Source organism: Halyomorpha halys, unplaced genomic scaffold (genome assembly GCF_000696795.3).
Source record: "Halyomorpha halys isolate HHAL.00 unplaced genomic scaffold, Hhal_1.1 Scaffold487.1, whole genome shotgun sequence".
Taxonomy (NCBI): Eukaryota; Metazoa; Arthropoda; class Insecta; order Hemiptera; family Pentatomidae; genus Halyomorpha; species Halyomorpha halys.
In genome coordinates this window covers 249,167-277,147 of record NW_027111707.1, presented here as the reverse complement: position 1 = coordinate 277,147, position 27,981 = coordinate 249,167, and the positions used below count along the sequence as shown (strand labels likewise).

Here is a 27,981-nt window from a genome sequence, read left to right as displayed (position 1 = left end):
ATTTTACTTAAAAGGCTAAGTAGTCTTAAGGTAATTATGAATAAAACAAATAAATTATCCAGATTAAGGAAAATAAAGAATTGTAATATTTATATTTTTTAATATTCTATCCAGTATTACACAATCAGAATAATCGAAATATATATTATCGTGAAAAGAAACAAAATTCGATCCAATATTATTCCAAATAAGGCCCACTGGTTCAGCTTATTGTCATCATTCAATTGACTTTCATCTTTCATATGGTAATACTGAGATTCCTGAAATTTAATGAAAGACAAGTTAAAAAAGATAAAAATACAATAAAAACCTGAAACATTGACCTTGCCATTAATTTAAATAAATTAGAAAGCAAACTGATAAATAAATAACAAAAAAGGCATTAGAAAAAAGTACAATTTGTTCTTAATATAAGCATGATAATTATGGATATAGTTAATTGTCCAATTAAATATTACTGTACTACCATTTACTTTTTTAAGACATTAAACCACCCATAAAGTTTTCTTCCATCATACTGTTGTGTGTTCAATACATAGAAATATATCATAGTGTTCTGATACATTTCAATTAATAGTGATATGTATCAAGGTATTAATATTATAAAAGTCTTTGCCATATGTCTTGTCATACCTGTGCTGGGTATTTCAACAAAGGGCACTTTGCAAGTGGCTAAGTGGCACAGGTAAAAAGGTCCTTGCTGAACAAATCTATTAAAAACAGGTATTGCGTGCTGGCTTTGTTGGTAGGAAAATCAATTATAAACAACATTTGTACAAATGTACCACCCCTTGTAACATATTTTTCTTGGGTGAGGCTGATAATAGCCAATGGGAAATAAGGTTCCGAAAAGGTAACGCCTCTACAAACGAGAAGGGGATCTGGCTAGGGGAGAAAAGCGAACACAGAAGCAGGGGAGGTACAAAAGTAAGAAGACCAAAGAGAGGGCAAGATGCACTTTTACCAGACAAAGTCCTGAGAACAGCTATGATACTTGAAAGCCATCCCTTATGAACAAGATGACACTCATGTTACTATACACCACGGCATCAACCAACTCAGCACTCATTCAGATATATATATAATAATGTAATAATCATATTTTATGGCAAATCATTTATCTGGATCATTTTAATAACAAAATTTATCAATCATTGTAAATAAATACTTAGTTCCTTAATGTAGTTTATTTACTATCATATTACACAATACCACCCCTTATTATAGTATATAATTAATGGTAACATTTTATAAATATAAAGGTATTTAATTGGTAACAGGTAAACACGCAAAAAGCCTTTGGAAAACAATCCAATTATAATAATAGTTTTACAGGACTCAATATAAATTAATTCACTAACTTAATTGCCTTCAGCGATTATCCTGGCATCCTGACTTAATTTTAACACAGATACATAGCAATAGATACTACTGTAAAAATAAAAAAAAAAAAGGAGAAAACTTACCCCTAGAATACAGAACCAAGAATGAACAAAAGGGTGAGAAACGATACGGTCGAGGAATTTTGAAACATTTTCTTCATGAAATTCAACTTTATTAATTATGAAGCAGCAAAAAATAATGTGTATTACTGTTAGTAGTAGTAAATTAGAGTTAACTGTCACTAAAAAAAAAAAAAAAAAGTGATTATAATAATTTAATTTTTTTTAAATATAATGATAGTATTGTCTAATGAATGCTTACATAAGTAAGGTGTTGAAGAAGGAAGTGCAGGTAGAGCTCTATCCACAGCAATGAGGTTGAGAAAAAGTAAGAAAAGACAAGCTGAATGAAGATATAATCTTTTACAAACAAATATTGGCATCCAGAAGGATGCTAAGATAATGAAAATACAAACTGAAAAAAAAAAAATTATAAACACATAACTACAATGAAGTATTATTTTATACTTGTTAAAGTTAAGATGAGTACAAATAAATAAACAGAATATCATAAAAAATTATACTTTTGGGGTTGTCATGATCTCTGCTTAAGTCATTACATTATAAAAATCCATTTTATCTCTACATTGGTATTTTTAAATAGATACAATTTCTTTGTTATTTTACAACCATAATAGGCATTGCTGGTTTTATGTTATGGTAATATTTTTAACTTTTTTTAATTACAATAGTTATATTGGAAATTTATTTAGATTCATGAGAGTCACTGCAATTTATTGTTTTGATTATTTTCTTCTTTATTACAATTAGTCTTATATATTATTTTGAGATACCTACATTTTTAATTTTTTTTATTACACAGAATTTTCAATTCATTTATACAAGTAGAAAAAACATAAATTATTTATTAGTCTGAATGGATAGAAATGTTTAATTAAAGTGTTGTAAATTTTATTTTTAGTAACTTTCATGTAATATTTATCAGTTAAACCTATTTTCGTGTAAATTAGATTTTCTGTTGTATTTATCATTTGATATCTTAGTTAGTTAGAATATTACATCAATACTTTTTTTTCTATCTACTTTACTGTAATTTTATGATTGGCAAAAGTGATGTCCATATTTAAATATATTATAATTTTATCTGAGAGCAATTTAGTAGTAAATTTATATACTTATTTTACGCATATTATTTTAACAATCCAAGAATTTATTCTGTTTTGTTTTTATAGTTCATGTATATATTTCATTATACTCAATTCTATAGGGACAGCTTAAGCTTTTATTCAATTAATTTTGATTCTTAAATTCTTACTGCAGTTTTAATAAAAGTAATTTAAGAAATTGAAAGGTTTCAGAACTCTGACAGAGGTAAGTTGTTGGATTGAGACAGTAAAAATTAGGTATTAAAGATTTCAATGCGGATATCAATATCCAACAACGTTTATGTGATCCTAGGGTCATGTTCAACCAGGTGGTAAATTCACCAACTCGTTAAAGGACGAGGTACCCATTTTATAGAAACTGAGTGCACACTTAAGAACACAAAATTAATTTCCTGCCATAGCTAGGATCTGTTCATGAATTTTTGGGGTCCTGCATGTACCATATGTAAGAAGCTTTGTTTGGAGTCCTACATGTACTTTACCCAATGAGCTAGTTACTACCAAGCTATAATTTTTATATTTAGACTAATAGCTAAAAGATCCACCACTAACTAAATTTTAAAATAAATATACAGAATTACTTTATATACAAATTCATCCCTATAATGATTAAAATTAGTAGAATTTTGATTTGAGATCTACTAGTCACAATAGTGAAATGTGGTCTATTTTTTTTTAGAGTTTTGTTATTTTTTAACTTTCTTCAGTTCTTATAAAAGCCACCTAACTCTATAATTTCAAATGGGAAGAGGAAATTCTTTTATGGATTCTGATAGTACAACAAATTTTAAAGAAAATTTATACCGATCACTTTTTTGATCCAAGACATCCTGAAATACACGTAAAAAAAAGTATGCAATTTTTGCAAATTTCCAACAACAGGGCACATGAGATTAATGTGCCAAATTTGAATTCATTATCAAATTTTATTTACTAAGCAAATCCGTAAATAAATGTTCCACTAGAAACTTCATAGTTATATGCGCTGGAGTAGAACTGGTGAAGGTAATAAAATTAACTATACTCTCTAAATATAGAACACATGCAACTGTTATGACCCAGCAAAAATTGTGGAGGTTAGGGCGAAGAGAACATACTCTCTGGGACACCCTTTATATTGAATAAGGAGTATCAATCAAATCATAAGCAGGATAATAATAAATAGAATAATTACCAATAGTAGGCAGCACAAAGGCATAAAGGTGCATCTCGATCTGCCTTTTAAGCCTAATAGATATAGTGAATGCTTTTGGAACTTCATTTGATTCGTTGTAATCCCAAGGATTAACAATTGTTGATGTCTCTCCAATCAATGAAACTATCTTCCATTCCAGGTCCTTCAATATTAGTTCCGGCTAAAAATTAAAATTAAATTAACTTAGGATGAAAAATGTAAATAAGAACATAACAGGTTGTAATATATTAACCAATGTATATAAATAACCTCACCTTGACATTTTTTGAAGAAAGTGATACACTGACATGATCTGGATGAGAATGGAGCCCAAGACTTACATTACAAGTATGGTCATCAAATGGCCAATGTTTCAGATCCAGGCCACACCAAGTAGTGAGTTTTGCTTCTGGAGACCAACTAACAGTACCTTTATTACTGATCCTTATTACAGCTCTTTCCATCGGTGAAGAACCATCATCTTCAGAGCTAAACATAAAAGAAAAAGTATATTTGAAACAAAATAGAGTATTATTTTTATTATTATTATTTCATGTTATTGGTAACAAAAATTTATATCAAAAACATCTAGTCCTCTAGATATACTTCAATTTGAGGAAAGTGCATGATTGTTTTGAACACCAGAATTGGTCTAATACTTTAATATAGCTGTATATATCATATATTCAAACCTAGAATAATCTTTTTATCTATCCATCTATATTATTATAATATAATAGTATGAATATATAAATACAAGTTACATTTATATGAAAAAGGTGACAAATTTGTTTGTTTGAACAGATTTGAATAAATTTTGAACAGATTCAGAAACTACAAGTCTGATTTGAAAAATTATTTTCTGATTAGATTGAACCTTAATTGAGGAAGGTTTTAGGCATGATAGTATTTGATGATCCACTGGAACAGATCAGTAAGCATATATTTAAAAGTTACATAGCTGAATACTTGAGAAGCTAAATGTTTTAATAGTAGTTCTTCTTATTCTGTGCATATCCAATGAGGATAGTGTAGAAAAAATGCCTATATTAAGTGATTAAAAAAATGTTTATCTAAATAAAAATATATAGTTTTAGAAATAATATGAAAATTACATTTCCTGGAACATAATAGCTGTTCATTCTGCTCATAACATTGGTTCCCAACCTTTTTTGGTAGTGGAACCCATATGGTAGAAGCAGGAAAATGGCAGAACACCTAAATTAACAGTTGATAAAAATAAAGTAATCTGTTTTTTCAGCAAAAGCTAAGAAATGTTTAAAGAAAGCAGAACCCTTTCTTTAGAGTTACAAATTAATTTTATCAACAAGTTTGGATAACATAACAATTTAATTTCTTAATTCCTAAATTATTTTGCAGATTGTTTGGAAGAGATTCACATAATACAGGTTGGGAGCTACTGTTTTATACTATTATATAAAGTTGAAGAGTTTGTTGGTTTCATTAGGCTAATTTAAAAAAAATAGCTGTCTGATTTGAAAAATTACTTTTCTGTTAGGTAGGCCATTTATTTTGGAAGGCTTTAGGCCACATACCATCATGCTATGACCCATAGGAATGGAGCAGTAACCATATATTGAAAAATGGCATAGGAAAATGGCTATAATTGTCTGGAAAGCAGTATGTTTTAATAATGATTTATGTCATACTGTACATGTGGAATAAAAGTGGGGTTGAAAAAATGCCAAACCTAAGTGGTTTAAAAAAAGTTTATCTAAATAAAAATGTTTATTTTTGCAAATAATGCACTATAACACTTTCTGTGAAGTCATTTTTTCCCCACATAAATTTTAGACGTTATTTGGTTAATGAGATACACATGATCATATATATGAAACAGGCAGACAGAATGTAACTTTAGTGCAGGGGAAATGTGAAGCACTGCAAGTTTACATATAAAAGGAACATAAAAATGTCAGGGCGTCTGCCAAGACCTTTTTTTTTTAAATCCCCTGACTTTTTCAGATTATTTTTGGAAGAATTCTAAGTCATTGAAATTATTATAATAGGACATTACTATAAGTACATAATTTATCTTCCATTTTCTTTTCTGAAATATGAGGCAATAAACACTTTATACACTAATTTACATTAGATTAATAAAGTTTTATGAGTTCTAATAACAATATCGACTATTGCTTATCACAAAAAATCCTTGAAAGCACTATAATGCTGTTCAGTGTGTAAATACATTTCAGCCTGTGTCTCTTCGCTTGAAAAATTCTTTGATTAAGGTGTTTTTTTTAATGAAATTCCCTTTCTTTTCCATTTTTGTTAAATTCTCAGAAACTTTTTCAGGCAAACTGAAATCTTTAATTTCAAAGCAGATGTAATATTCCCGATTCTTTGGTAAAAAAAAATATTATCAACATGTCAAGAAAATAACTTAATGATAAACAACTTAAAGAAACAAATTAATGTATGAGTAAAAAGTACAAATGTAGCAGTAGATAAGTGTACATACTTGTACAATATAAAGTCAGGTAGCCAAATTTCACGATGTAACAATGTAATACTTGTTAAATTCCCAAAATCCTTTGGATTCCATTGCAACTTGGGATCAAACCATGTCTAAACAAAGATGAACTATACTGTATTACATTCAATTTAGATAATATTAACTAATAATAAATATATTTATGGTTCTATAAGTCTAATATTATATTCCCCTCAACTAACTTAAGAATTTTTTGCTGTTCCCATTAAAGGTAGGGATCAAAACCTTAACACAAATTATCTCTGGTTCACTTAAAATAATGTGTTTTACACATATTAAATAAGAATAATTGTGATACTTACAAAATAAAACTTTCCATGAGTGGTCAAGATTGACTTCTTAGCATCCTAAGATTAAAAAAAAAGAAAGATAATTATATTTGTAGTAGCATATTAAAAAACTATGTTCCTTTATATAGCTCAATTAATTTTTCATCACTTTTAGGAAAGTGTAAATTATATAGCAATTTAAATTGGAAAGTGTTCCATAGATGGTGGACAGTCCACCTGATTACATCCAACGAGTGCACCCTACTCCTAACCTTTTCCACTAACCTGCAGGCCACTACGGCTCAATAAAATTCTGAATACCCCCATAATTCAAAGATTCTTAAGTAAATAACATAGATAAACAGTAAATGAAGGTAAGAGTTATTTTTTAGTTATTGTGGTCCTGCAAGAGATAGTAGTAACCAGAGAAGTAATAATTATTGCTGTAACTGTAGCATAAAAAGAAATGTAAAATTCGTAAGTGTTGAACTATTCATGGTAACATTTATAACACAACAGAGAGAAAATGCTGATGATTGTATTAAGTACTGTCTCATAGGCCACGGTACATTAATCTAATAATAAAAAAAAAGTATATATGTATATATAGTTGACCGTAAAAATTGATAAATAGGAAGATGGTCAGGGTTGCGGTCAAAGGAGAAACAAAAATAGTTTACAAAAAAGAAGTAATTTCAAAATAACTTGGAGACATATTACAAACTACTGTGACTGCATAAAAATAAAACAGCAAATTGTAAGGAAGGACCAAAAAAAAAATAACTACAATGTTAGCAAGGAAATGCTAATGAAAATGGAATCTAACACTAATTTAAAAATACTAAAGCTAATTCACAACTCAAATTAAAGCAACGAAAAAAAAATAGAAGTAAATGAATAATCTTATTTTATTAAGTAGCAATAGATAACATATTAATTCTTGAATCATCGATTTAATCTCCAAAACTATGATACTACCAGGTGTGATGCAGAATGAATAGAATTATCACACAAATGTAAAGCAAGCTTTTTTACTGTTTAGCATATAACAATTATTCATAAATATAAATTTAGAAATAAAGAATAAACAAAAAAAAAATATTCAAACCAAAGATACGTATTGCAGCTCTATTGATGCATCAATAGTCACTTTGTCGATGTCACTAGCTGGCACCGCATAAGGGTCATAACTTGTCAGAAGCTGTTTTCTTAACTTTTTCAAAGGTGTCATACTTTCAGGAACAGCAGAAGCTCCTAATGTATTCATGCACTTTAATTATGATATGATTAAATTAAATTGATGATTATAATTTTTTCGAGGATAATATACCTTTACAATCAAAAAGCCATTCGCCAGATACTGCTGTCCAGGAACAAAATGAAATGTATCTTACAACTAATGATGAACTATCTTCCCATGCCATTAGAAGGTACCATTTAGTGTTGTTCATAAAATAAACAGAAACTATAGAATCTTTTATGGTTACCTATAATGAAATTTGATGAAATAATCTGTTTTATAAACATGATAACTGAAACTTTCATAAAATCACACTATTGTAAAGGTTATTCAAAATAAATAATAGATTTCATAAATAACAACAAAAATTATCCAATTAGTCTCAACCTTCTTTATTAAAACATATTACATGTCCAACATTTTGGCCGATGCAGCCATCAAAATTTTAGTATCACAGCCTCACATTGATCTATAAAACTTTTCAGGCTATTATGCCCAAGTCAATTTAATATAGTCAAAATAAACCTTTATTTGTCACTATAACGTTTGATAATAAAGTCTATTCTTCACAATATTTGTATTTTAATATCATTAACTTATCACAACACTAAAAACGAGTAGATACTAAAATGACGATCTTGATTCTGATGATGGCCAGATCAGTCAGAACATTGGACATGTAATACATTTTAATAAAGAAGGTTGAGACTAATTGTATAATTTTGTTATTATTAATAAAACAACAATTATCTTGTCAGACAAGATAATAAATATATATTATTATATGTACATATATATAATAAATTTTATTTAAGAAAAAAAATAGCATTATCTAATAAAATTTGTATACATGAACTAGCTATATAAAATAAATTAAATATTTAAATTTTATTGGCAAAACTAGTTATTTTTATAAAATGTTTTCATTTATGTAATTTATTAACATTTAATTTTAAATTTAGAATAAACCAAATAATAAATATGTTGTATCTTTGTATGCTTTATTTGTCTTCATTTCTATCAAATTGCTTGGTTGATACTTTGGTTTCACATGTTTGTATTAGAAGAAAACTAAATTAATAAAACAGTGACAATTGTATTTTACTAACAATTTACCTATACAGTAAGCACTCATAAGAACAATAATAAGAATTAGTAATATACCAAGTACTAAATCATCTTATATATTTGACCTTATTTTAATAATACTAACGGAAAAATTTCTTGGCTGAATTTGAGAAAGTATGTTTTTCGTCATTAAATGTGTTTTGGGTTCCATTCTGCGGTGATTATATTTTCTTATTTCAGAAAATTCATTACCACCTGCACCAAGCACTACTTCATAAGCAGAAAAGGTATTCGTACTTTCTGAGAATAATATATGACCATTGCTCCAAGAAGCTACAGAGAAATTAAATGCTATCTTTCCGTTTTGGAATGATGACTGAGGAAGATTATAAAACTTTCGGTACCCATAGCCATAGGTAAAGACATTTTGGCACTTGGCATCTATAACAATATTACAAACATGTAAAAAAAAAAAAAAACATATAAAACCTGTAAATGCACGGTGCTGAGAAAATGGATATAAAAATTACCTGGATCTTCCCGAGCACCTACTGAAAACTTAACTGATAATAGAAACGTTACTAAGAGCTGCACTAACATTTCAATATTATATCAGAATAAGGGAAGTTTTTATCAGTTTGAATGCAAGAATGGACTTCCCTTTGATATCAAAATAAATACCGACAATCAGTGAGCCAGTAATGTGGCTTTATGTAATCTACAAATATAATGATAAGTAGTTACACACTTCCTGCAACTATATTAAAAGGGAGAAACAGAATGATACTTTAAAATATATTTATTTGTCATAAAAAAATAACATACTGTACATAAAAATTAATTCTGATACTACACAGAAACTTAATACTTTAGGAATGATTTTCGTCTTCAATATTATTGTGGTGTCTTCATTTCAGAAGGAAACTTAAATCTGAGCCAACTGGATAATCCCTGGTTTCTGCATTTCTATAGAAAAATAAAAAATATTTTAAGTATGACAATAATAAAAATTTCCATTATAATTATTCAATAATTAAATATATTATTATTGATAAATCATATTAGTTACATTATAACAATTTATTTAAAGAGAGATAAATTAAAATAAAGTTTAAATTAATTAATATGTAGTATTCATAAATTTCTTAATTAATATTTTTATTACCATTAACACAAACAAATTTTTTTTTTCATATTCATTAGTTTTGAAGCAGTGAAAGAAAAATGTTTAGTTACAGAATTATACTTGAGTAATTTATTTTCATAAATACCATTAAAACCAAAGACTAAAATTTACATGATTGCCAAAACAATTAACAGATAAGTTAACTTAATATCCATATATATTAGAGTATATAATAAGTAAGTATATAAGTAAATCAACTAACTACAGTTTTAACTTGAGTTTTCTAGGCCTATTTTTTAAAATTAATTAGAGTGAAAATTTCTACAGAAAGAAGAAATAACTTCTAAATAGAAAATATATTTTAATAACCTCAACAATACTACCCACATAACATAATTTCTTTAATAACTTCTTAGGATAGTTCTTTAGAATAGTTGCCACTTATAACTTGACTACCTATTAATAATTAGTTTAACTTGAGACTTCTGTTAAACAAATATATTTTTTTTCATATAATTTTTCAAAATATTTTTTTTTAATATAAACTATGTATGCACTACATTGCATATTTCATTCGAAAGACCAAAAGTGAGATTTCTTTTTATATAAGTTTTCCACTCATGAATTATATGCACTATATACACTGTTAAAAATGACTGATAATTTTCGAATATCAATAGATATTAAAATTCTTGAATTATCTTCTTGTCTAAAATCTATGTGATGTAATTGATTTTGTCTTAGGCGTGGGCAACTTCAGAACCACTAATATAAAGCTCATAACTTCTTTCTAGGAAATAAAAAATAAAGCACTCAAACAAAAAGATGCATGAAATGATTCTGTTCAAGTTAAATAATACAAAGCAATGAAGTTGAATGATTTTAATTTCTTTTTTTGTGATTATTTAAATTAATGATTAAATATTTACCAGGGAGTACCTCCTGTCCACCTAACAGATTACTGACGAAAAAAAAAATGTATTTAGGATTTATATTAATGTGACAAAATAAAATAACTATTGGAAGATAATTCCATAAACTTTATGATTAATGAATCCTATTTCTATATAAAACTGGATATACCTAACAGGGGACCAATCCCCATTTTACAAATTATACTATTTCTTGTTTAATTGTACCACTCATTGCTCAAATGGTATAACTAATTTAATGCGTACTTCATCATTTAAACTCAATTTTTTAATAACCATTTTTATGATTCCACCTTATAGGTAAAATAAAATATTACACGGTATTAAAAACTTTCTTGATACATTTTGATTCCTCTGTGATTCTATTTAAAAAATATCTTTTATTTTTTTATTACTACGGAAATGTGAAATAAAATATTACACGGTGATCACTAAAAACTTTTTACATAATGGAGAGAAATAAATGATCTGTTATGTTTTAAATTTCAAGCAAACAAAATTTAATTTAAAATATTTAGATTATTTATTTATCTCTTCATGTGAGTCATTCATAGCTATCCAAATGCTTAAGTTCTTAGCTGAATAGAAAGAATAGATGAAGAAAGGACCCATATTCAATTAACATAAAGCTAATATTTAATCAATAATGCTAATAATAAAAAGATAAAATAATTAACACTATATCTAATCGTTGCTAAATGCAATTACATTAAAAGGCATTGGAAAAAAAACATACTTAAGAAGGTTTATTTCGATCGATTACTAGCATAGAAATCTAGATCACGCTTTTGTCTGTTTTGTGATAAATTAAAAAAAAAAAATTACTGAAATTACTATAAATACTCATATAACTAAACAAATGTGTAACACTTAACAACATTTATATTTAAAAGGTTGTTGATACCCGATAAAAGATATAGAAAATTTAATAATTGAAATGTGTTTTGGGGTCAATAGTATTGACATTAGAAAATTATCAGCAAACGTTTTTGAAAATATTTAAATCAGGACATAAAATTTAATAGTAATATGTTATTATATTATATATTAGTTAAAATACCAATCTAGTCAACATATCAAAAAATTATATTGACATACGGCATAAATAATTTTGCACTAGTGAGTCCTTCTAGTATTACAGAGTCATTTTCCACAAATAATAGACTCCCTTCTTTTAAGCCAAGTACAGGAGGTGTTCCAGGAATTTCATGATATTGTTTAATTCTTTGTTCTCTTGTTTCCTGTAATATAATGCATAATTGTTAAAAACAAGGAATATTTCAGTAAGAAAAGAAACGTGTAAGTCGATAAACTTCATTCTGGCTAAAATTTACAGAGAATATTTACTTCCAAAACATAAAACATATATGTGAAGAGAAGATGTCGAGTTGAGGTTTGTCAAGGTTTGTTGAGGTTGAGGGATGTCGCTAGAAAATTACACCAATAACTTCTTTTTTCTTTATTCATTGGTTGTTATCTTGTTCTTTGTTCTTAGCCCTGATGGAGGCTAGAAATTCTGGCCAAAACGTTAGCACTATTAAATAAGGTTTTACAACTTATTGGTGTTATTTTCTGACCGCATCCCCAACCTTCTCTTCATATGTATTATCCACGGTCAACTATCTTCTCATCATTATAAAACATATAATTATAAAACAAACTATGCTTAATTATTCATGAAAGGCATTGGTTAATATAGTACTTCCAATTACTTACACCCATATGTTTCGAGTTAGCCTCAGTCTCAATATAATGAGGATTGATGTTGAATGGGACTAAACCAAGAGCATCAAAAGAAGGAGGAAAAACTATTGGCATATCATTGGTTGTGCAGATGTTAACAGTTGCAACATTTGTACCTGCACTTGAACCAATGTATGGGATTCCGTCCTGATAACAGATTTACAATATTGACACAAAGTGAAACATTATTAAAACATATCAACTGCTTTCATTTAACTGACCAACAGAACTCGATTTTTAATTGCTTCAATCAAATTGAAATCGTAAAGTGCCTTTAGGAGGCGAAAAGTATTTCCTCCTCCTATAAATATAGCTTGGCATCCACCTACTGAAGCGACTGGGTCTTTGGAAGTGTGAATTCCACTAAGATTGACGCCTAAAATAAAAAAGAAAGGGCATATCATAACTGGCAGGCCAATAGCAGATAAAAACATAAAACAGCTAACCTACCCATCTTGTCAAATACATTCTTCACTTTGTTAGTGTAATCATCATGATCCTTCAAGGCGTATGGTATGAAGAGAACTTTAGAAACTGAAAACCTTAAGCAAAAAAGCAGGAGTAAGACATAAATGAAATCACACATAACAGTAATTATAGTTGCTGTGAAAGTAAGATAAAGCAATTTATATCTCTAAAATAGAACTCATGACATACAGCAATATAACTACTAATTCTATTCAAAATAAAAATTAATAAATTATAATAAATATGTAATAACTTTTTCAGGAATGGTTCAATATACTCAGCAGCCCATTCAAAATAATCTGACCCATGTAAAGTAGAATTAGATAATAAGGCCAAGTTTCTCATTTTTCTAACTGAAACCAAATTGCTCGACATTAACGTTAAGCAACTAGTGGGCGTGGAAAGCACTTAAATTTCGAATACTAAGATAAATAAAGTTAAACATGTAATAATATCGAAATTAAATTTGTATAAATCGATATTTTTGTTAAACATTTTTTTAATTTCATTTTATTTGTATTTATCTATATATCATTTCGTATTTGGAGCTTTCCGCTTCTGATCAACTTCCCAACAACCACAATAGAAGCTCTCGATCATAACAAATTTAATTATTGTCTTGTTTTACGACAGAAAGTTTATATTGATTCATATCGAACTCCATAGCAGTAGAAGAGTCGGCAACATGATTAAGCAAAAACAACAAAGTACTAAAGTGGTCTTTAAAAAAATACGAAGTCAAAAGCAAATAATACTAGTAGACTGGGCAAAAGACTGGATTTTAATCTCTAGTTATCCACAGAAAGTTGTGAAAAAGAACCAATAGACATTTGCCTTGGTTATTCTCTCCTTTTTAATACCAGTGCCACTAAACCGTGAAAATTCAGTTTGGTTTTACCAATCAGTATTTTTAAACGAACTTCTATGATTCTCAATTCCCACTTATCTCTACCATGTATTTTTTTGTGGGTGTGATTACGTTATTTTATGATCTTTTGCATACCTTCAGATTGAGCGGAGGTAGATTGTGAACGGTTGGAATTTTGAAATCTGCAAAATAATAAATATTTAAAAATAAAATCCGTTTAGCTCTCAGAGGCTAATTCATCTTTAGGATATAGCGTTTCTTATTGTATTCATACGGTACATTAGCATACAAATGTGACAAGTAAATCAGAAAGTTTAAGGTTTAATCTAAACTTTTTCACCCCCCCCCCTCGCATCCTGTTCAGATTCAAAATAATTTCTATAGAGGGACTGACAGACGATTCCCAGTTTTCCATACTTTTTTACAATGCCAGAAATACCTCTGAGTACTAAATAACCTACCTGTGATGGCTGGAAATCCATATTGGTAAAGGCAGAGCTTAACTGATATGCTTGAAACAGTGCTAGGCGACTAAGTTTTGAATTTCCTGACAGCAACTTTCAAGCCCAGATTATGTAATATCTCGTTACACATCCCTTGAATTGTGGATATTAATTAGCTTACATAACTCGGTATTTATTCAAAGCATCCTGAAATATACAGTTGAGTTTCTTGTGGACTCCGAGTTTTTCTATGGCCAAACACAGTTTCCTCCTGACGGAGCAATAATAACTCTAAATAACGTTGTACTAGATACGTCGAAATGTACTGTTTCTCTTTTTTTAGAATCAGATGGAGGGGATACACGTAATCTTTTTTCGAGTGTTTCTGTTCATAGGATAATGATAAATGCTAAGTAATCAATTGGCAGGAAACAAAGATATTTTTAATTACATTGTTTTGGTGGCTAGAAGCAGTTATATGCCGCTGTGATTTATACATTTAAATTAAAATGAAACTATCTGGTAACAGAAAGATTTTATGCTCATCCCTCTTACCAGACAGTCTCTATCTCTATTAACCTAAAAAATTGCCATGCCCAATTGTTCATAAAGCTCGTAGCTGTTTACTCTTAACACGTAAATCTTAAGCCATCTAGGTTACTCAAAAAATTCTTTCACATCTTCAGAGAAATCAACCGAGTACCTTATTTATGTAAGGAATGTCTGCACTGGTTTACATTTCGTTTGGTCTGATAGGCGAAATCGAAAATCAAATACGGAAATTTTCTTTCTCCGAAACTGGTACAGTTCGGTACTAGTACACTGGTACTATAATTATTATGGCGGTTACTGTTGGTGTAAACTATCAAATGGTAAAAACCTTTCTTATGAACTTTGCGGATTGTAGCGAGGCGAGATAGTCAGTGTATGTCCTTCTTAACAAATAGTATATATGTATAGTATGGGTGTTAAACCCTAGTAAAGAAATGGTATGTAATTTCGTATCTTTTGAAGTTAATTGGGTTCTTTTTCTTGGCATTAATAACAAAAAATGAAAATTCTGGTTATAAACAAATAAAAATTCTTTCCAGATAATAAAAATTGTCCAGTTCCAGATTTTACATGTACTTCAACAGCTAACGTTCTATACTATGACTACCTCTTTGCAGTAATCTAAATATTTATAAATCATAACAGGAGAGGTTATAAAGTTGTGATATTTTCTGATTGATTTAACATTTAAAGTTTTGTTCAATATGTCGATACCGTTATTTCCAACTTTAACTCCTCGTATAGTTGATCCATTGTGGTTTAGTGTTGATAAAGCTCTGAATGATGAAACTGAATTGATACAATTGGAACTAGAACATAGAAATTGGGTAAACTTGTCATTCAAATTTTTAATTCACTCATGTTTCAACAGTTGAGAATTTAATAAATAAAATTGGAAAAAATACTTAGTTATTGTAGTTCTGAATAACAGATAATTTGTTCTAAACAGAATTGTATGTTCCTGTTTTTTCTTTTTAAATTTTAACACACTGAATGCTCCTAGTTCTAACATTTGTTTTGTAATTTTAACTGCATTGTAAAAATAATGAAATCCTTGGGAGTTTTTAAACATATTTTTAATTATATCACTTTCATAGTGTACTTATAATCTTTTTAATAAATATTTTCATATTTAAATTTTTTTTTAATTCAATATTTAGCTCAACAAAATTTCTCAAAAAGATTCTGATCTCATACCGATTGGCAAAACTGCTACAGAGGTATGTATTATTTGCAATGGTAATATTAAACTATTAGCTACCAGTATTGTTGTTCAATTAAGTTACTAAAAAAAAAATTTTAAAGAGAGAAGAAGAGGAGGAGGAAGAAGAAGAAGACGATGATACAAATGATGATGAAGAAAGTGAAACTCAGGATGATGAAGATGATGAAATGGAAGTTGATGTGCCTTATGATCGGAGTGAAGCTCCACCTGGGTAACAGATTTTTGATTGTGTATTAATTAATATTTTAGTTATATTCTAATGTAATTAATATTTTATACTTAAATTGATTATAACTATTATTATAAAAAGTTGTATAGGAATGAAAAAACTGAAAGTTTACTTCATTATTTCATATAAGATATATCGTGAACATTTATTATACAAAGATGATTAGGTAAATAATATTTTACTAAAATATACTTAAATTGAATGATAATTAAGTTTCCTGTTTTAGGTTTGATTATAAAACAAATTGTTGTTAAAGTTGGGCATAGTAAGCCTTAAAAAATCAAGGTTATGTTCTTATAATTAAAAAAAAAAATTAACTTGTCATTCAAAGAGACATGCAGCCTAACTCATTGTTTATTATAATAACTTTATTATATTTTCTGACTTTCATATTTCTTTTGAGATATCTCTACAATGAAGCATTAATTTTCATTTCTTTTAAGTGTTATAAAGTTTTTTCCAGACTTTAAGTACTTCAGCTTGAGTCAGTGCTAAGCCAAGGCTAACAAGGAATTAGGGCTGTACGGAATCCTGTACGTCCTGCTGAATATTTTCAAATATTTTTCTCGTATTTTCCTACTTTCTTGAAACAAGCTGTTGTAGTACCGTTACTCAAGCTGGGGAATAAAGGAGAAGTGATCTTTGACTGTGTGTCTTACCCGCTTTACTGACTTTGGTCCCCACTGCCTGCGGAGTATCTCAAGGCTTGATAATGGATCCCAATACTGTTTACCATTTTTAGGATCTTAATTTATTATTTAGAGGCAGTGGTAGGATGCTACTGCAGACGAAATTGAGATCTATGCCCCCAATGCAAGACCACGTTGGGCCCTCAATCTAACCGAGGTCACCATTCTAGATATGCTTAAAATGAATGACATATATTCATAGGGTGCCATATAAATAATTACTTGGGAGTGGTTTGTCAGTTAGAGTTTATTTGTCTATTTGTTTAACAGTAAATTTAGAAGATATTAATTTTTATAATTTCTTGAAAATATGTCTAATCATTTTTATTTTATTTTTTTTATGTTTTTAGGAATGAATAAGTAAGAGAATACGTGACTAAATTGTAATCATCATTTTTAAAATGTCTTTGGTATGTTGTGGTTTTGCTGTTGACAAGAATTCAGGTTTCTTTTTACATTGAAGATAAACTATATGACTTAAACTTAACTTTATTGTATATCTGAAGAATCAGTATGATGCTGATAAATGCTGTATTGCAATACATATATTAGTGCAAAACATTTATATACTGTAATTAATAAAATTATACAAAAAATAATGTATGATATTTATTTTGAATGTAACACAATAAAGAGCAAAGATTTATGAAAATGAAATAAATAAAAAGGTAGAGACTGTTAAGGTTCTTGTAATTTAATAGCATTATTTTAAGTAATAACTTTTATTTTTTTACTCTTATCAAAGCTAGTATATATATTTGTAATTTAATTTTATAGGTAATTCGATAGGCAATTCGATCTATGTTTAGTTGGATTTTATAGTAAATTCGTAAATGATGAGTGTGATGTGGATGTTAAAAGAAGAAAACTTGTCTTTCTCGATAGCTTAATAGTTTTTAAGGTTGTTAAACTAATTATCAAAAGTACATTTTAGTAATAAATAATTTATTGTCTTTATTTTATTGCTCTACTCTTGCTATCTATGTTTATATATCTACATAAAAAGTCCTAAATAAGGAATTGAAAATATTCACATTTGGATTTTAATTATAAATTACTTTTATAAACTATTAAAAGTGAGGAAAATGTACACTGATACAGTTTAAATAGCAGAGAGTGAACTACATCTGTGATTTAATATGTTCATTGGAGAATTTCTTAAATCTTAAAATTTGACTGATTTATTAAAATTCAGTAAGGGTCTAACAACACCATTATCTGCTGGTCAATACTGTAACTGCTTCAGCTGCCGAAACTATTATGAGGTCACATGACGACATTTAGTTGCCGTGATATGAAATACTGCAGTTAAAACACTGACATCATATATTGATATATGCATTGTTTCATGTAAATCATTTAACTTGACTTGTATATAACCATTTATTATATTATGTTTCTAAATGTATTATTTGAATCAATAAAGATTACTATAGAATCTTCTGATGCACTAAAAGCTAGCGTCTTATACATAACATCTCTTGATGTTGTTTAATAGACCTCTTCTTCTTCTTCTTTTACTGGCAAACAGGTGCATGAAGCTGCCCTTGGCCTGCTCAACGGCCACCAACCATCTTTCTCTATCTTCTGTAAGAGTAAATGGGATCCTCAGCTGACGCAGATCCCACCACATAGCGTTCCTCTATCGGCCCTTCGGCCTACTACGTTGCCGCACACTATCCGGAACGTAACTGTACAGTTTATGAGTCACTCTTTCCTCACTCAACACCATTACATGGCCAAGCCATTTTAGCCTCTATATCCTTATGTACAAGGAGATGCTACATTCCTTGTAGAGCCCAAAAAGTTCACCATTTTTCGTTCTTCGCCAATTACCATTCTTGTATATGGGCCCTTAGATTCTCTTTAGAATTACTCTTTCAAACCTGTCTAGCAGGTTAATGCTTTTATTGCTCAGGGTCCACATTTCTCCACCGCTTATGAGGATTGGCCTTATCAACGTTTTGTACAAGGTGAACTTGATGGTACAGCTAACAAGTTTGCTTTTAATTAGTCTTACAATGGAGAAAAGGCTCTATTTTCAGCAGCAATTCTGCTTTTAACTTCTTCTTCTTTATCCTGGTTCTCATTGATAATAGAGCCAAGGTAAGAAAAACTTACCACTTCGAAATTATAGAGGCCCATTCCCTTTCAGGGAACCACCTTCGAAGTAATAACACAATAAATAGTGGATCAGTAAATTCTAGTGCTATTATTGTAAATGTATATTGGATTTTTATTTCACTCTACCTTCTCTGGATCTCTCCTTCCTAAGCCTTTTCTTCCCTTCATACAGACCTATAGCTTCTGTAGGACTTGCTATCCCCTTGATGATTGTAGGCTAGTTCCTTAGGGAGTGAAGTTTCATTCCTGCAAGGAAGTGTAGTTGGTTCCCATAAATCTCATCCCGTTAATTCACCTTCTAACCAGCTACCTTAATCCAATGAACACACATTGTTGAGACCTTCGGGTATAGAGTACATCACATCTTCAATTGGAATCAGAACTAATTAATTATTTACTGCCTCCTTGTTAAGGGATTATAGTGTAGCGCAACCTTGTAGTGAAATAGATTCACTATTTGTCATGATGCTTACTGGCTTTATATTTACAATACCCAGAATTATTTAGATTGGAGAGAGGTCATCACTAAGTAACTCCTACACCATAATCACTTATGGAGATTTTACTGTTTAAGGCATCACTTAATATGAGAAGTTTTCTATCATAACTCAATATATCCACTTTTGGAAAATTATTAGTTAAAAATGAATATGGGAATATCACATGCATTTAATTTAAATTGTTATTGAAAATATTGACAAGACAAAATCTTGATTCGTTTCTCCTGTGACAAGGCAAAGTGAAATTTTGAATTAAATTGAATAAGTTTTAGCTGGAGTATTTTTGTGACAAAAATAACTTTCACTTTTGACAGAAAACTCCTAAAATAAGTATTAATATTTTTTTATTGTAATGAAGTAAATATTTTGGTTTGTAATTCTATTAAATGATTAACTTCTACTCACTTTATATTATTCTCTTGGTATTTTTAATTTACACATCCTAGTAGCTCAGTGGCTTTTCTGAAATTATTATGACAAGTGCTTCTTGTCAGATATAATATTTTTCTCTTTTGGAATTTAACTAATTCAGATAACTCCAGTTCTGTAAACATATACATTCTCTCTCATGAAACTAATTTGTTTAAGCTAGTGATCACTAACCTCAGCAACTTCTTAATTATGAGTTTTTCCTTCCCATTAATATCTGTCAGGCCTTTTCTTATGTTAAGATCTTGCTTATTTCATTAATTTTTCTCTTTCAAAATCTAATTTTAATCCATTTTTTATGATCTGCAAACAGTCATTATTTATTAGGTCATATTGTTTGTCATAAAATCTGTAATTTTCTTCCTCAATAGTCACGACCTTTTATATTGCATACATTTGTAGTTTTTACAAGGATTATAAACCCACTTTGCATGTGTGCTTTCACTCACTTATATATACAGTATCTAATGTGTTTTATGTTTAAGCATAATCTAAGATGTAATATAAATATATATTGTTTATTTTTATTTTTTGGAAGAATTGAACCTTTTTATTAATTATTTTATTTATTTTAACAATCGAAGAAATTTTTTAGGCTGTTTACTCATAATACAGTTCATTGTTCCTCTTACTTATGCGATGGACATTTGTCAAGCCAGATTAAAAGAACCTTTCATATTCAAATCTGGAATATAAATTACCTTATTTGTCTGTCTAAAATTCAAAATTAACATCTATTTTTTATTATGTCTATCTTCTCAGCAATTTTTCAGTGCACTGAATATCATAAATAATTTAAGAATAATCATAATATAATATGATTAAAAATAATGATATAATTTAAGAGGATCTATGAACTAGATAAAGGGCAAACAGCCCAGAACATTGTTTGAATGCTAAAATACTTTCAAGAAATAATACAAGAGAGAGTTATTCGAGAAGAAGAACCAGCATTAATATCAAGTACCACAAACCCTTTTGACAGGTACTTATAATTTATAATTTAAAAATGTAGATTTATTGTTACTAAGGCACTGGTTCCAGAAATTAAAGAGACCAATTGTTTTGTTGCATATTATTGTTCTTAAGAGATGTTTCGAGAAAAAATATCACTTCATTATCCTTAATTGTACATTTTAAATTATTTTGAATATCAATAATTAGTTTAAATGAAATTCTTGCTTGTAATAAAATCATTTTTTAAAATAGGTTTTAAGGTGTTATTAAAAAATAAAATTATACAAACAAACCAAAAAAGTTATAAGATATTTGTAAACTGATAGGTAGATAAAGGTAAGAATGCTTTATGAGGGTTAGGCGAAGGAAGTAGGAGGAACATTCACCCCTGTGGCAATGCCCCTTGGTGCCCTATATAGGGCCAGGCCAAAGGCGAAGCAATTCTTTCTCATATTTTTATTTATATCTCATTCTTTTTAGAAATATTTCATGTAATTATTTTTTATTAGTGAAACATTTAACTGTTTTATTATTATTAATTATTACTCTTGATTTTTTTAAAAATAAATTAACATAATTACGAATTTTAGAACATAATGTACATACTTTTATGATTAAATCAATTGAAATTCCATATATTTTCTTGTAATTTTATGTATTCGTGGAATATAATTATAATTATTATGATTGATATAATTATTTAAAATATAATTATTATTAATATAATATTATGGATACAATTATGTTCATAATATAATTATTTAGGTAATTTTAAAAAAAATAAATAAATGAGCCCAATAAAAGTGATAGTTTTAACTAAACAAAAAAATGTAGTATTTTTTCACTAGGGAAGGAAACGACATAAAATCTTATAGTTTTTATAATAAGATAAAATTTGATAAATATGAAATTTTACAACTTTTTTTAGATAAATAAAATTAGGAACAAATCATAAACCACTGTTATTATTGTTATATACCTTGATTATATCTCTTAAAGTTTAAATGACTCCTTCATAACTGAAACAAGAAATACATAAATAATTATTTAGTACTGCATTTTGGAAATAATTTTTAAGTGGGAGGTATCAGTACTCCCAGGCGCTGTTTCATAATAAAGTACAAACTAATACTATTAGTCTTGTAGATTTATCTTAATTCAATAAGTGCTTTAGTATTTTTTAATTTCTGTATATCAATACTAGTTATCCCTATTATGAAAAAATAAGTATTAATATTATTACCACACTAGTTCCTCCACTTGTACTATGAACTAATACTATTAGCTTTCATTATGAAACAGGGCCCTGGTGTTAGCCTGAAAGGGGTAGATTGAGGATCTTGGTTTCATGTCATGAACCATTGAAATAGCTTTAATTTTTTTTTCCCGACAATTTAGTTAATTTATTGCTATTGGGTCATTGTTTTCTAAAATAAGTAATAAATAATAATCGATAAAGAAAAAAAAATACTCTCACTTAAAATTTGAGGTTTTACGTTTCAAGATCCGTAGGGTCAAAAAATCGAATGAAAAAAAAAAACCATCCCTCAGCCGTGCGCCAAAAAATAAGACCCTACGATGATCCACGGAATTCGTCATTACCATTCACCATTTCGTTTTAAAATAGAGGCCCATTAGACGGTTATAATTCGGCTATTGATGAAGACGGGGGAAAAATATGAAGTATTTATTAATTACTTTCGCAAAATATTAGAAAACAAAAATAAATATATCTCTTGAACGGTAGACAGATTTTGTCGCTACTCATTTTGTTTTGTAGGATCTCGGACCCCGAAGTGTGTGTACCAAATTGGGGATCTTATGTTGTTGTTTTTTTATAAACTAGCGCCAAAACTGATAAAAAATGATTTTGGGATTTTTCCATTAAACCTAAAGACCTCTAACTTTTCGGATATAAAATAAATACTCTACCACAAGCAGGAATAATATTTATGAATAAAAGAAAACTTTATTTGCTCATAACTCAAAAATTATATATTTATAAATGTGTGTTATATTATATAAATTGAAAAGCTTTTTCTTGACTGATAATCGAAAATATTTTTGTGAATCTCGAGGACCAGTAACTAAGGCAACTGATAATAAGCCAAACATTGTGAAACTTTATTGTTTCTATAGTCATGCCCTACAATGAAAAAACAGTTTTATACAACAAGGAATTTCTTCAACTAATAATTAAATTGCGAGTATGGAATAAATACAATTTGAGATTGATAACTTTACTACAATCTTAATACAATTTCAGAACCACACCAATTTTAAAAAACTTTATGCAGGCTATTCTGCCCAGGTCATCAATTTCAGTCCACAATTACCCTATTTTATCACATTAAATTAAAAATTAAAATTTTAATCACAGCCAACCTTCTTTATTACACTGTATATTACAGTGCGCTCTACATTGCTTTCATACAAAAAAAAAACAAACAAATGAGATATACAAAATTTAAATTCATGCTACTCCAACCTCATAAACTAAAGATATAATTGACAACACTAAATATAAATAAAAAAATACAAAACAGAAATAACTGACTGACTATTTGCTTAAAAGAACGGTTATGTTTTGGAAAAAACAAAAACACATTTATTTTTCTCCATTTCAGTTCTGGAACAAATTGAGTTAGTTGTATCACATCAATGTACAGCACACTGTAATAAATAATTGTAAGTAATGTTTGTTATAATTAATCTCAAATTATACTTAATATTTAGTTGAAGAAATATTTGTTTTTTGTTTTTAAAACTGTTATTTCATGAAGATCAATGGCATGGCTATGCGCACAATAAAGTTCCGAAACCTCGGATCAACATGATTGTCTTATTGGCTGATCCTCAAGATCCACACATATATATATATAAATTTTCAAAATGTATATACTTTTTGAGTTGTGCGCAAATAAAGTTGTCTTATATTCATAACTATTGTTACAATCACTTGAAAATTAACAAAATCGAAACCAATATCTTAATCGAATCAGCATTAGCAAAAATATGGCGCATCGTAATTTGTATCCATGTTTTTGAAAATATTTTACGTAGATATCTTTAGATACCCTTCACTTTTTATTCTTCGAGTAATTCAAAAACTGTACGTCTCCCGTAAATTTCTAGACACTCGCTTGAAAGATGATTAAATTATTTACCTAGCTAAACTAAAGAAAAAATAAAAACTACGCCAATGAGAAGTTTATATTGGATTCTGTAATTAAAAAATTCGACTGAAACGACACACCATATACTTCTTGATAGTTATTTACTGATATAATAATAAACAATTGTATAATTATTTGCAGGGCATTTTCCTTAATCTATTTGTTGTAATTATGAATTCACAAGCCTGCATTTGTCCGATTAAAAATTTTCACCGAGAGCTCCTCCGATGGATCGAATAAATGAAATGCGTTATTTGATATTATTATTTTTTTTTTATTCATTTAATAAAAATAACTGAAAGGATTTTGAAGTGAATAGTAAAGTTGGATATTTACAATTAGTGAATTAATATAAATATGAGAATAAAACAAGATGATACAGAATATGATGAAGATAAGGATCCAATAATATCTATTACTGAGCACTCACATACATTGCTAATTCTAATTGTAATATAATAAATAAATTATTTGGAGTTAAGAAATCATTTTCTTAATTAAATGAATATATAATTAATATGAAATTATTATTATTTATTTTAAAAAAATATTTAAAGGTAAATAATTCGGTGAAGTATATAAAATGAGCATGTGAGAATGAAACAATAATATAATAGTAAGGCTCTCCAATTTTTAAAATGAAACTCCATAGAGAATTTTAGAATATTTCGATGATACATATTATAAGGATAAATACGTATTAAGTGGTCTATTATTTATTATTGAATTTTGAAATAGTTTCATTTTGATATTCATACCACATTTTTGCTATCAAGTTTCAACTTTTTATGTTTGAGCAGTCGTTAACTGTGGAATACTAAATTTTAAATATACGTTGATGTCCTCATCACAGATTAAATAGCAGTTAATTAAATAATATATTATTTAAAATATTCACAGGTTCACTATTCTCAGAGTCTCGCAATTAAAAGAGAATTCTAAAATAGAACTGTAGGAGACAATGGAGGGAACAAATTTAAATAAGTGGGTCAGTGTTTGGCTAGGCTATGCGGGCTGTAGTCTGCGGTATCACTCTCGGCTTCAAGGCGCTGTCCAACCTTTCGTCTTCTCTCTGCTTAATCATTATAAGTTAGAATATATATTTCTACTAAATATATAAAAAAGTTTTCATTAATCTCCATGTAATTTTTTTATCATTTTACATTTAAGATGAAATAATAAAAATGGATCGTGAAAAATAGGTCAAACATTTTCATAAAGCGGTTAGTTTCAATACCAATTTTACAACTTGAAGGGATGTTTATAGCAAATATGTCTCAAAAAGATATCAAACGACTTTTAATGAAACATAATTCCGTAAATAATTTAAATATAAAGGACAATATTCCACTAATAGAAGTTATCTTTTTAATAAACACAGTTTATAACGAAGTATTCTTGCACCAAATGTAATGTTCTTTTAGCTTGAGCCGCGGCTAGATGTTTCTGACCTAAGAAAAAATAATATATACACAGGTGTACATATATCGATTACTAACCTTTAATGCTTATCGATAAATAATAATTGTTTTTTCATGGTTTAAGATACAAAAATGATGAGAGAAAATAACAAATACTGACAGAAAGTAAATACAGGACAATAAAACAGAAATATGTTAAATAACTTATTTTCCTATTTGTATATAGGTACATACTTTATAATTTATTATCTCTCTATTGTATAAAAAATTAGTGATTAACCTGTTATATTTTATTTAACATATAAGTGTAAAAAAGGTGTACGGGGAAGATTATTCCGTCTGTTATATAGAGGTTTCCGTTAAGAAGGGTGTTTTTAAAAAAATAACACAAAAATAAACTAATTGAATTATTTACATATCGTCACTTAAGTCGTGATTCTGTCTATTAATACTACTAATAATAAAAAAATACTTATAATAAAATAATAAATATACTAATAATAACAATAAATTACACTTACTATTTAATACTAAGAAAAAAAAAAAAAGAAACATAAGCAGTTTTCTAAGAACATCTTGTCGCAATCATCATTTTTGTTCGGTACAGGCATAATTTTTTGTTGCGGTGGATAAAATAGGTGAACAAGTACCTATTGATGAAAAAAGAAATTGAGAATAAAAAAATCAAACGAAAAAGCTGATCAAAACAAAAAGACAACGGTTCCTTTTTTATTTTAATACGAAATATAATTTCGAAATAACATAAATGTTTCCATATATTAAAAATAAAAATTAATTAGTACTTAAATAATACATACGTAATGCATAATTTTTATTGAATTTAAATTTCTTTAATTCTCCAATATATTTGGAAAAAAAATGTATTATGCAACTTTTTTCAGAAAATAAGTCCACCCAAAAAATTCAGCTCTTGAACTGAAAGTTTATACATTCATATTTTATGACTTGTTAACGTGTCCGTTATATATGAATGATGAGTTATGATGGGGAACGAAACTGGTATCCGCGTCCGGAGTGGAGAAGTCTCGTGGTAGAGGGGTTTCAAAAGCATTAAATATTTAGCTTGTTGGCCGGGATTGGGGATTCATAAGTTTAGTTTTGCGGGACTGGCAAAGAGAGAGAGAGTGAAGGGATCAAACTCCGTCAATGATAATAATTTGACCTCATAAAATTGACCCATATTTTGTTAAATCCACATTCATTTGAAATTCATTCATTCATTCAGAATATTTTAGGAAAATTTCTAACAAAGGCTTGAATTAATGTTACATTTTATTATAGCAGATAGAACCTGACCGAACGACATGGGGCCAACCCTCATATTCACGTATTTTTTCATTATATTTTTCAATGAGTGTTAGACAAATTAAACAAGGTGCTATATATTTTTTATTCAACACCAGATCAGCCTTATAAGGCCTTAGATGCTTAATATAACAGTTAGATTATTTTTGTTTAAATAATTATTATTGAGTGAAGGGGTATAACCTTGTGCAAAAGAGACCCCTGGCGTTATAAATATTGAACAGCTGTGAATAATAAGGATGAATTATATGAATACAAAAATAAAATAAATAGAAACAACAAATTCTAAAGAAGAAAATGAGAAAAAAAAAAGGAAAGTTAATAACACAAACTATGACATTTATATTTATTTTTATACATAGATTTAATAAAATAAATAACTGGCTTCTAACGGGAAAAAAAGGTTAATTTGAAAAAAAAATACGAAGATAATAATAGATAAATAATAAAAATAGATAAATATAGAACGTCTATCAAGATGTCCTGCAGCAGCCTGGGCTTCAGTCTTCGGGATGAGGTTGGGTTTCCCAAGTTGTAACTTATTAATCTTTTAAATGCCCGTAACTGGGAATGGAATTTTATGAACCGTTTTTTATCGAAGTCGTATATTGATTCCAATAGTAGTATCTTTAGGTAGGCTATTCTTTAAGACCAAGGGGCATCCACTGCGATTTTAAGGATTTTTGAAATGATTTTAACTTTTCGTAAAAAACCTCTCACCTTACTTCACAGCTGTACATCAGCAGTGACCTGGGTAATGTTTTATTTTATTAGTACTATTTTTTTTTTTAAATTTATTTATCCATTCAAGTGTTTCCTGTAACCGGCTTTTTATTATATTTTCCTTTTAATCTATGTTAGTTTTATTCTCGTGAAATGTATCTATTTGTTTGTTTTTGGTAAACTGATCTACTGCTGTGACTATGAATGATGGT

At 28.3% G+C, this 27,981-nt stretch overlaps 3 protein-coding genes and 1 long non-coding RNA gene across 4 annotated transcripts in view; 1 reads left to right on the top strand and 3 right to left on the bottom strand.

The window, feature by feature from the left end:
- Positions 1-77: 77 nt before the first annotated feature.
- Positions 78-9,789, bottom strand: LOC106683480 (neuronal acetylcholine receptor subunit beta-3-like). Its single transcript, XM_014424981.2, has 12 exons — positions 9,664-9,789; positions 9,369-9,556; positions 8,984-9,279; positions 7,861-8,017; positions 7,639-7,784; positions 6,564-6,608; positions 6,229-6,335; positions 4,019-4,232; positions 3,744-3,924; positions 1,705-1,857; positions 1,467-1,624; positions 78-260 (listed from the first exon to the last, which is right to left on the bottom strand). The coding sequence occupies exons 2-12, from the start codon at positions 9,436-9,438 to the stop codon at positions 117-119; spliced, it is 1,671 nt and encodes a 556-aa protein (XP_014280467.1). The 5' UTR covers positions 9,439-9,556; positions 9,664-9,789; the 3' UTR covers positions 78-116.
- Positions 9,623-13,721, bottom strand: LOC106683481 (alpha-aspartyl dipeptidase). Its single transcript, XM_014424982.3, has 6 exons — positions 13,361-13,721; positions 13,090-13,181; positions 12,861-13,015; positions 12,613-12,786; positions 11,995-12,137; positions 9,623-9,804 (listed from the first exon to the last, which is right to left on the bottom strand). Exons 1-6 carry the CDS (start codon positions 13,480-13,482, stop codon positions 9,747-9,749), a joined length of 744 nt encoding a protein of 247 aa, XP_014280468.1. The 5' UTR covers positions 13,483-13,721; the 3' UTR covers positions 9,623-9,746.
- Positions 13,722-15,603: 1,882 nt separating this feature from the next.
- On the top strand, positions 15,604-18,083 carry LOC106683483 (anaphase-promoting complex subunit 15). The gene is made up of 4 exons (XM_014424984.3): positions 15,604-15,797; positions 16,131-16,190; positions 16,276-16,406; positions 17,464-18,083. The coding sequence occupies exons 1-4, from the start codon at positions 15,675-15,677 to the stop codon at positions 17,471-17,473; spliced, it is 324 nt and encodes a 107-aa protein (XP_014280470.1). The 5' UTR covers positions 15,604-15,674; the 3' UTR covers positions 17,474-18,083.
- A 6,721-nt stretch (positions 18,084-24,804) lies between these two features.
- Positions 24,805-27,981, bottom strand: part of LOC136796310 (uncharacterized) — a 204,720-nt gene continuing 201,543 nt past the window's right edge. The window contains exon 5 of the long non-coding RNA XR_010844015.1: positions 24,805-25,750. This is a non-coding gene — a long non-coding RNA (uncharacterized lncRNA). The remainder of the gene's footprint in view (positions 25,751-27,981) is intronic.